Source organism: Oculina patagonica, unplaced genomic scaffold (assembly GCF_052425735.1).
Source record: "Oculina patagonica isolate OP01 unplaced genomic scaffold, crgOcupat unplaced232, whole genome shotgun sequence".
Lineage (NCBI taxonomy): Eukaryota > Metazoa > Cnidaria > Anthozoa > Scleractinia > Oculinidae > Oculina > Oculina patagonica.
This window is the reverse complement of record NW_027558072.1, coordinates 1-11,153: the sequence shown is the minus strand read 5'-3', so window position 1 is coordinate 11,153 and position 11,153 is coordinate 1. Positions and strand designations below refer to the sequence as shown.

At 36.8% G+C, this 11,153-nt stretch overlaps 1 protein-coding gene across 1 annotated transcript; it reads right to left on the bottom strand.

Annotated features, from left to right (window-relative positions):
• Window positions 1-496: 496 nt before the first annotated feature.
• Window positions 497-8,178, bottom strand: LOC144640281 (proton-coupled zinc antiporter SLC30A8-like). The gene is made up of 7 exons (XM_078499463.1): window positions 7,797-8,178; window positions 5,236-5,382; window positions 4,895-5,057; window positions 2,670-2,820; window positions 1,935-2,040; window positions 1,595-1,729; window positions 497-1,039 (listed from the first exon to the last, which is right to left on the bottom strand). Exons 1-7 carry the CDS (start codon window positions 7,966-7,968, stop codon window positions 870-872), a joined length of 1,044 nt encoding a protein of 347 aa, XP_078355589.1. The 5' UTR covers window positions 7,969-8,178; the 3' UTR covers window positions 497-869.
• Window positions 8,179-11,153: the final 2,975 nt, after the last annotated feature.

Sequence of the window (11,153 nt, the reverse complement as noted above, 5' to 3'; positions counted from 1 at the left end):
AGCTGATGACAGGAATCTGACAGTTTTTTTTGTTGGTTATCAAAATAAACTTGTCTCGATTTTCTCCCAAGTGCGACCCGGGCCTTGTTCTCTCGAAGGATAGCGAACCTGCCTTGTACCCAGACGCCTCTCTCTTTTTTGAGGAGAATTATTGCGGGGCGGGAGGAGATAAGAAGCTGGTAGCGAGCCATTCATGTGAGACCTTGTCGAGACCTGTGAGAGCTGCTACCCGACCCATTCATTGGGCAACTTACTTCGCGCTCCGAAGTAACCCTGTGCGCTTTAAAATAGACCCGTCTAGTTAGTTATACAACTAACCAAAGTTAAATCGCTTTGGTGATTCAATAGAAAGAGCTCTTTGTAAAAAAGATGCTGAAAACGTCAAAAACGCAACTGTTTTTCTGGCCAGACGAAAATGTTTCAGGCGCTTTAGTCAGGACAATGAAATCAGTTTTCTGTGCACGTATTTTTGCTAAAGAAGTTCAGACTGCACTAATAAGGGAAAATAAAATTTAATACTATCTTCGTTGGTATTTTAATTGCATACAATAGGCTAATAGTCTTGTAATTTCATAGACTGTCACTCCACCAATGCATCATGGGAAAAACGATTATTAAAACATCGAAAGTTTAGAAATAGGGTTCTGAAAATTATTTTCCTCTTTTAAGAATTGTGCGTCAAATTAGAATAAGCATATCTGCTTCGAAGAGAAGAGTTATCTTCTTCCATCATTTGCACCCTTAATTTTTATTTCTCCGACTTTTTGAAACTGTTAATAAGAATCTTATAGCTGAGATCGAAGGATCGTTGCCAACGATACTGATATATTACTTGGCAATATAATTAATTCTGAATTAATTAATGATTTTCATTCTTCGCTGTTGTGATCCGTGATTGCTGCCGTGTTGTTTTGGTGAAAATTCGTTCTGTGTTCTGTTGGTGGAATTTCCACTTGTAAACACGTGTGATAAAAGTGGTATTTTTCACACATCTTCTGAGATGCGTCTGATAACAATGAGTTAACATCCGCTCTGGGATCTGTTGAAATAAAACAATGTTTTTTTTAGAAACTGTGGAGACTTATTGGAAAGAAAAGAAGGGAAGGAGATTTCAGAGAAACCAAGCTTGTCAAATTTCTCTTCACACTGATCAACACATCAGCTGACACATCGTCAAGCAGACAGGCGTTTCGATGAAGAAATGCTTTACCTAAGGGATACTGCTTGGATGCATGACCAAACAGATCAGAAACTGGTTTCCCAACCTCGTTTTTATGGTCTCTGCCCCTCTCTCGGTCCAGGGCGTAGAGAGAAGAGAGGTCCCGAAAACGAGGAAAATAAGTAAGAAAGTAAGACAGACAGACAGACAGATAGTCAGTCAGTCAGTCAGTCAGATAGTCAAATAGTCAGTCAGTCAGACAGTCAGATAGTCAGTCAGATCCCGTTGAGACAGTCAGTCAGTCAGCCAGTCGGATAGTTAGCCAGCCAGCCAGCCAGTTAGTCAGTAACTTTATTTTAGTGTCAAATCTTGCATTTGATATGTCATTTCGTTAATAACAAACTTGCAAGGAACTGAAGATCAGATGTAACATACCTATGACCATATGAGCCGACAGTATTGTTTTACCAGTGGTCAAAGACCAGACATGTACATTATGAATGCTTAGCACGTGATCAGTGTTCGTCAAATCTTTTCTTACGTCAGCGAGTCGTATGTTTGAAGGCACTCCTGAAAAATTGCAAAGTTGGACAAATGGATTGAGTTTTTGTAATACAGTAACTGAAACGCCTTTTCACTTACTCAAGGAAAAATTGTCTTCTCCGTATTTTGTAAAATGCTACTTCAAATTCAGATCAACTCTAAAACGCTAATGATTGGGTTTATTCCAATAAATTATAATCCTGATTTAATTATTTTAAAATCACATAGATACCTTCTAGTAAAATATTTACGGAGTCTCTTAGAACAGTGCATGTTGACAAGAGGACCACACATGCGCCCACCAAGCTAATGATGGGGTCAGCGATTTCCCACGAAGGCTGCAAAGCAAAATTGACAGGTTATGATGTATAAAAATATAGTTACTAACTATAATTACTAACTATATATGATTACAACAACAACAGAATAACAAAACGTTACGAAATCATTGAAAGTATACGATGTTTTCGTGTGTTTTGATTGTTCAGAGACCGCTACCGACGTATGCGTCACTCGCAAATAATTGCTTTAAATAATGCTAATCTGATTGCAATACTGGCAGTGCATTGCGTACACGGTTCAGAATAGCCTGCGTAGCTGACGGTATTGTTGGGTCTTAAAGCGCGTACAAGCAAGCGGCGAAGCCGCGACAACGAGCGTCTCGCGGCTGCGCCGCTTGCTTCTGCGCGCTTTAAAACCCAACAATACCGCTAGCTACACAGGCTAGGTTCAGAACGACACCGTGTTTTGGTTGTAACGTCAACCTTGTACATTGTGTAACTACTGTCTGAACGTCATTGTGAGAACGGAAGCGAAAGGAAATCAAGTTGCGTTCAAACTGTGTTCCGCACGCACTCGCGTCATCCTGTTGTCTTTCTTGGAGTCTTCCTTATTCGATTTGCGCAACCACACTTTAAGTCATCACCATGGGATCGTTGAAAAAGTTTATCCAGATCTCTCAACTTACTCCATTGATTTTTATAAGTATTGCACCGACAAGCACAGCGAAACTATGTAACACGTCACCAGCAGTGTGAAGAATGGCGGCCTTCACTGTCATGTTAGTCTCATGATGGTGATCTCCGTGATGAGAATGAACGTTTAACAAGCAAATGATTCTACGAGTGAAAACAAAAGAAGGAATTAGGAACGATGTAATGTTAATCATGTCACAAGCGTGGGACAAAAAAATCCTGAGTCCCCGACGGGATTTAAACCCATGACCTCCCAAACATCGAACGGGTGCTCTATCCACTGATCTATGGAGAGACTCATTATGAGCAAGGCCATTTACTAGGTTCATATGTAACACGCGACCTGCATACTGCTAGGATCACCAATGTTGATAGAGACTGTATGAGCCCTGTATAGTGATAAATTAAGAAAGATAGTGAATTTTAAGCTCAGTAGTGAACATTTTTCTATCTCGTTTCAAAACAAAACAATAAATTGTTTTCAGCAAACATGTGAAAACTGATTTTTTTTGCGATAAACCTCATCTCAAGTCAAATAGCGTTCAGTCATGGGTTGACAGCAAAAAAAGTACATGAGCAAATTTCCTTTGACATGTTTGTCTTGACACGTGTACTCTTTTTATGGCTGAACAATGTTTTTTGAAATTTTATTTGCTACACGGCAGTTCCTATGACATGTCTCTTAGCAGCTGTCCTTGTTCAGTTAAAGGCTGGCTTGCATATTTGGCACAGCTAAAATCAGAAACAGGAATATTCATAAGATGGTGTGTAAGTACGTAAAGGATGAACAACAGAAAACAGAAAGAGCATCAAAGCCACGAAATAACGCTTTTCTAAATAAAATGATTCATATTAAGGGCACTTGAGAAACGTTTAGATAGTTTTTACGGTATACTTTTTCATTCACTTTCAAGTACGAAGAAAATCCTAGTAGGCTAAGAGAAAGAGTTGTCTGCCAAGAATTACGTTTAGAATTTTTTGGAAATACAAAGAAAATGTATATAACACATAAAGCTTACAGGAGAAGTGAGAATGGCAATGGTGATGTGAGCCGATCTTGAGAATCAGAATAAAACAAATTGGCTTTCGACCCATTTCTTGAGTAGGCAGGGGATAAGGGGATAAGCTGCCTGTAAGTTGACGGTCACTCGTAAGAACAACTCTTTAATAATAATAATAATAATAATAATACTTTATTTATATAGCGCTATTTCTATCTCTAACCAATAGCGCTTTACAAGTTATTTACAATTAAAAATTACATATCTATATTAAAAAAAAGTTACAATTTGTATATAATAAAAAGAATAAAAGATCAATAAAAGAATTAAAACGAATAAAAAGACTAACTAATTCACCTAAGTTAATTGTAAAAATACACTAAATTATAAAAATATCTAACTAAAAGCTTTCCTAAAAAGATGTGTCTTTAGTTTGCGCTTAAACTCTGAAATGCCATTGCACGATCGAATTTCTAAAGGTAAGGCATTCCAGAGTTGTGGCGAGGCTACAGAAAAAGCTCGAAATCCGTAGCTGCGCAAATTATAGGCGACGTCATCCAAGCGATGGCCATTCATGGAACGTAGATTACGTCTCGGAACATATCTCTTGATCATATCAGACAGATAAGTTGGGGCTAAGCCCATTAAACACTTGAATGTTATAAGAAGCAGCTTAAATATTATGCGCTCTTCTATAGGTAGCCAGTGAAGGTTATAAAGTACCGGTGTAATATGTTCACATTTTCGCGTAAGTGTCACAATCCGAGCTGCTACATTCTGAACATGCTGTAACTTCTTTAAAGTTTGTTTAGGCAGTCCAAACAAAAGTGAATTGCAGAAATCTAATCTGGAGGATACAAATGCATGCACCAGCATTTCAGCAGTATGAAAACTTAAATATTTCCTAATGCGACTGATATTCCGAAGATGATAGAAAGCTGACTTGCAAATAGCAGTAATGTGGTTTTCCATGGACATAGATGTGTCGAAAATTACACCAATGTTTCTGGCTTTAGATGATAGGTCAATATCCTCATCACAGACTGAAATAGACGTCAGTGGGGGGAGTGGACGATGACGAGCCTTCAAGACAAGTAACTCGGTCTTGTCCCTGTTCACCTCAGGAAAAAATCCGGCCTTTACACCTCAGGAAAGAGGTAAAATGAATAATAATGTCAAAATAAAACCTTTCAGTGTTTTCTTTTCTGTGTACTTACATAATATTGGCACAGAAGGCCAAAGCCGCGGTCAGTATCATGACGTCAGAGTTCACGTGACCATGATGGCCTTTATCTCCTGTTAGTCTAAGAATTGATTCATAAGCGAGCACACCGGTCAGCAGCCACAACGTCGCTATCACAATACATGCGCCAAGGATCTCTGCCAATTACGAAAGAGGTTTAATTAGTAAGTAAGTTTCCCTTCGTAAGGTAGCCTTTTCATCGGCAACTATTATTTCGGTCACGCAACCTCTAAGTATGTTGCGTGACCGAAACAACGGCCGCAAGTTTATCGGTACTGAAAGAAAAGTTCGAGAAAGTGAGAGCAACGTTTTTACCAGCTCTGTAATAGCCAAAGGATTTCTTTTCGTTTGGTTTCCATCTTGCTATCCATGTGGCGACCAGGCTCATCAGCAGTGAATTCAGATCAAAAAACTGGTGCAGCGCGTCATTCATTATAGCGAGACTGTTGGCAGCATATCCACCTGAAAAACATTAGAATGCAGCGTTGAATATAGTTTTATTAAAAACTAGCCATGGTATATTGGTATATGAGCTCATATACCAATATACCATGGGCGACAAATATGGTAGGTGTACCGCGTCAGCGAGAACAGCCGACGGAGAAGATCAAATATTGCAATTCTTTAGGGTGTTTTAAAGAGATTAAGCATGACGTTTATTTTTCCCGCGAACGGCAAGAATTCAACTTCTGCTGTCTTCCGTTTGGTGTTAGTACGCGGAAATGAAAAGTGTTGTGTTTGTCGTGAATGTGCGATTTTTTCACTAATTTTATGAGGGATTGATTTTAGAATTCGATAAAAAGGTAAAAAAGTTTAAGACAAGCTCGCGTTTGCCGTTTGCCGCATAACGTCATGCTTAATTTACACTCACGCTCGTTGGATATGATATAGTGATAGCCAACTCGGCGCTACGTGGAACAACTGTTAAATGGACAGTTGTTACAGTATAGGTCCAGATACAGAAATATGTTACAGAAACGTAGCTAACTTCCAATAAAAATTGACAAGGTCAATATCTCTACATCTAGACCGAACAAGCTTGGTAAATAAGATTCTATTTTTCCAACTTGTCCAGATAAATAAACCTTGTCCGCGCGTTTAGTCAATGAGATAGCATGATGGTTTTTCTTGAAAGATGAAAAAATAGAACGTTAAACAGATGTGAAAACGTTTCACAGAATACAACACCAGCTTCATTTGCAAAGAAAGAATTATGCCCTATCCAGGTCCTGTGAGAAAATGTTTATCAGACGTTTTACGTGCAATCCCTTTATTTCCAAGATTGTTTTGTTTCCCTTCGCTTCTGAGATTCCCGAGAATCAGACGTAATTGACACACTTTTCCAAAATAGAATGGAAAAGCGTTGGTTACTTGTTTTCACAAAAATAATTTCAGATTCAACTGTTCTGTAAAGTGGTCCCGCTCCCAAACAATAAATTGTTCACAATACACAACATTGTAAAGAGAGGAACGGTATAAGTATATATTTGCGTTTCGCACATGAAAACATATTTGAGGAGAATTTTAGGTTCACAAGCAAGATCCCTTAGCCTTTTTTCCATTATATCAGGGTGTTCGCAGTTTTCGACGTACCACAAAGTACCAAATATATTGCATGCAATTGAAAAAGTATGCACTGAATGCTAAAAGCTGAGGATACCTATTTCATTAAACAAAATGTTTAAAAGCCTTTTAAGTACACTTTCGTGATTTATAGCTGAACGACAAGGAAACCATTTGAATGCACCATTTAAGAAAGCCAATCAAGGACTTTTAAGTAATGTTATCTGATTGGCTGAACGGGAAAGAAACCATTAGAATGCAGCAAGAGGTGAAGAAACGCCATTCAAAGGCTTCAATTCCTCGCAACTTTTCATAAATGAAAAGACGTATCAATAAACTAACACAGGTGAACCAATTTAACCAAACGACAAAGGCGTGTTTAGAACCACAAGCGGTCGACACCCGGCCGACAGTTCAAATGGACTGTTTATCATTCTAATACCATAGTAAACAATGCTATCAATGCCGAATGTGAATCCTCGGCCCTCGGGTGTCCTTGCGCGGTTTGAATTTCAGTTTGTCTTGATATCATTAAAAACGATAATAGTTACAAAAAAATAAATAAGCTTCATGAGAAAATAATTGTTACAAAGCTGCTGGTTTGAAAATAAGTTGATGAGGAGTCACAGTTTCCGTTGTCAAGAGATACGCTTTGTTTTCATTGCAATTTGTGGACCTTTTACTAGTTCAGAGGAAAAAATATGAAGGATTTTAAGTCTTTTCATTTTCGCTTGTAAGACATTATTTTTAAACGGTACAAATCGCAGTTCGTTTTATCCACTTGAGATATAAATTAAAAAAATCCTTAAAAATATTGAGGATCCGATACCAGGATTCATTGTAAGAAGATAAAAAAAAGCGTTCTCTGGTAAAATATTTTAAAAAATTATGAGCTTTCGACAGCCAGACTGCTGTCTTCGACGGATAAAATATTTTACCAAAGAACGCTTTTTTATCTTCTTAAAAAAATCCTTGTTGAGCGTTAATTTACGGGATATTAAAAAATGATTTCCTTACTTGTAGAATAAAAGAGTCAAACCAAGAAAACCAAATATTACAAACAAACTCTGCATAATTAACCCGGCTTATTGACCGAAATATCCAAGTTTTATTTTTTGTTGAATAAACGCTTTTGTTATTTAAAATGTCCCTTTTTTCGTAAAAATCCCCAAAAACTTTGCTTTAGAAAATAACATGTACTGCTACGTTCAGAAATAAATTCGAGAATAAACGTATTTAAGTACAAAAGCCTCGTATTATATTATTCGCTATATTACAAAGAATAGGACTGAAAATCCAAAAGAGTGACTCACCAATAACTTCACAGATGATGAAAACCGTACAAAACACACACGCCGTGATCAGTCGCCGTTTTGCGTCATTTTCATGGATGTGCTTTTCTTTTGGGACAAACTGGCAGGCAATTTCTTCGTCGGCTTGAGCAAGCTTCGAGTATTGATTTCCAGCCATGTTCTTCCTCCGCATTTTAATTTGCGGCTGGTAAATTTTCGGTGACTGTTTTACTCGAATGCAATTTTTTACTAGCGATTAAAACACGCTTCGATAATAGCGACATACTGAATGCGACGAAATGTGGACCAATCAGATTCGACGACGCTTCATGTCGAAAGTACAGATGTATCAACAACAGAATGAAAAGACAAACGGAGCTTTTTAAGTCTCCGATAGAGTATTTGAATTGCACTGACTTAAAATTTGCATACAAAGCAACGTGCTAAAACAAAATATAACATTAAGAATCAGCCCGCCACCTTTAATTATATTCTTTGTGCTATTAACGTCCAAAGAACTTGAAATAAAATTATATGTATTGGGAGGGTGAGAAATTATGTCTTTGGCTGCTTAAAATGATACTTAGGTTGAAAGAGAAGTAAATCATAGTTATCGTTTTTAGACTGATAAAATCGAGGGTTTGTAACTATAATGCCGGGTAAAGTAATATTATTTCCTGCCCTTGTGAGGACTATACAAACTCTATTGTAATCAGCGGGCGTTTTTTGTTTCGTAAACGTATTTGCGATGTGCTTTTGTGATACTATTTTAAAACCGACAGCAATCTTGCTGTGCTATTACCGCTATAAATAATAATATTTTTAGAGAAAATTGGGCAATCAATATCGTGAGACGATCAGCAATGAGAAAAAAAAAACAGTTTTGTTTCTCCTAGAATCAAGATATCAGTATATTTAAGGAAGGTAATAGGCTAGAAGGCATTTTATTTCAGAGTATAAAATGAATAAAACATTTAGGTAATGGGAAATAGGAAGCAGTAATTGTTTATGCTCTTTTAGAGGCAATATTTGTACTTATCATTTGAATGTCTCAGTCATATTGACAATACTGTTTCAATACTAAGTTCAGCATGTGATTTGGATTTCCACAGCGCAAAATGTTTACCTTCTATAATAAATGCGTTTTATTTTTATTCAAACAGAAATCTCGACAGAACTGAAAGCCAGTTTATTCGGCAAGGGCGCCGGTATCACAGTTTTTTAACAAATAAAGATACTGTTTGAGCTTTATGTTGTATTGTTTTTGCTTGCATGGGGTTTTGATACATCAAATCAAGAGATATTTTTCAGAGAATGAATAATTGTTTTGATAGTTTGGTTTTCCGACAGCTGTTTCAAGAAGCAAAATCTCTCAGGAAATTCCGCTTTATTGCTATTCATATTCAAGGGAATTTGCTAAATATACCGTAGTTCATAAATTGAACAATATAGAAACAATTTCCTTAATAATAGAGTACTTTTTTTAATTGAGAAGACACAGAAACTGCAGCAATATACTGTATCTTTATTAAAGTCGGCTTGTTTTGATGTTTTTGCCAGCCATCAGCAACAGTCATTATGAGTTCATCGTTCAAGATCACGGTATTCCGATTACTTTCAAATTGAAGAAAACCTCAAAATAATAGTTTTCTAACGTGAAAAAATACCAACAAAGTAACACGAAAATAATCCAGGCTAGTTCCGACTGAGGAAGATTAAGACGGATTGGAAACAACAAACTTCAAAAAACTTGCCAATTTTTTCAAGTTTCGTTCAACCTCGCTTTTCCCTTGGTAATTTGAATTTGGAAATTACAAAGGAAAAACCCTGGGAATGAGGTTGAGTTTCGTTGTCTGTGACGTACTCCCTTAATCTAGGCAGAGCACCAAAAAGAAAATCAAGTAGCTGATGTAAGCTTATAAACATTTACTTTTTTGACAACAGTGAAGTAAAGATTGATTCTTTGCAGCAGAATTTAAATAAACATGAACGAAGTAGAATCTTAGGGACCGGTCATTATTTATGTAGAGGGGGGGAGGGAAAAATATGTTGGAAAGATCAAAATTTCTGTAAGGCCCCCCCTCCAGGCCATGTAAGTAGCAAGTGACCCCCCTTCTTTATTCAATATTTACGTGATGACCCCCCCCCCCACCTCATATCTCCCTTTATATGCCTCAAGTAATTTATTATTAAATGCATGTTACATACAATCTTGATTGCACACTTGTTCTAATTCAAAAAGGCTGGATCAACACTTAGTCAACCAAGGCTTCTTTGCTATGGATACTTGTCCAGCAATACGGCAAATTTTTGGATGAGTTATGTGTATAGTAAACATACCTCTATTATTAACTCCTTTAACTTTGAAAAAGTGGTAGTTTTTACAAATTATGCTCTCATGGTGAACACAAATGTAATATCCATGCAAAATATAACTCCTTTCCAATGATTTTCCTAAAGTTGTAAAGGGATATATAATTACTTTGAATTCTTGTTGTCATAAATATCATGTTTTATTACTTCTTGGGCTATTGCAGTGATAATCATTTTATAAAAAGAAAATAATTTCAGTCAAACCAGATATTAAAGCAGATTATAAAGGTCTGGTTTCTTTATTAACTAAAATTAATTTTAAGATAACAATGGAGTTTAGAGTGAAAACAGTATTTCTGTAAAATACAAATCACTAAAGTTGTACATAATAGTGGAGTTTAAACAAAAGAAAACAATAGAAATAGCATAAAATTGTACAATTTAGCATCTCACTGTTTCACATATGGTGTTTGCACTGTTCTATTTAACTGTTTTACCCACCTCAAACTGCTTATCCCCCCCTAAACTTCTTTATAAAAAATTTTAGCCCCCCCTCTTGCCACTCTGAAATAGCCTTGACCCCCCCTTCTTTTTTTTCCCTCCCCCCCCTCTACATAAATAATGACCGGTCCCTTAGGTTGGTCATGCTCTTTTTTGAGTTAATATATATATTTTTTTTCATTTGTTTATTGTGTTGCACTTTTCGAACTATGTAATTGAGACTATGTAATTATTTGGCTGATTTCCAGTCCGTACTGCGCAGACTCGGGGTTTGTTTACGTTTTTGTTTTGAATTCGTTGAAACGTTACACTTCGTTGACAGCATACATGAAGTTTTTTAGTCCGCCATTACAGTTCGCTTCGTTCAAGAATTTCCGATGAGCTGAAACGTCGGTTTGAAATAGCGACAAGGTTCTTCTACTTGTTATAATTTGTTCTGCAAGGATATCTGGCGTTAATAATGAAGAAACAGGTAAGTTTGTCACGTAATTTTTAGCTTTGCTTTGTTTGTAAGGCTCACATAAACATTGCAGCCGAGATTGCGCAGTACGGACTGTAATTCAT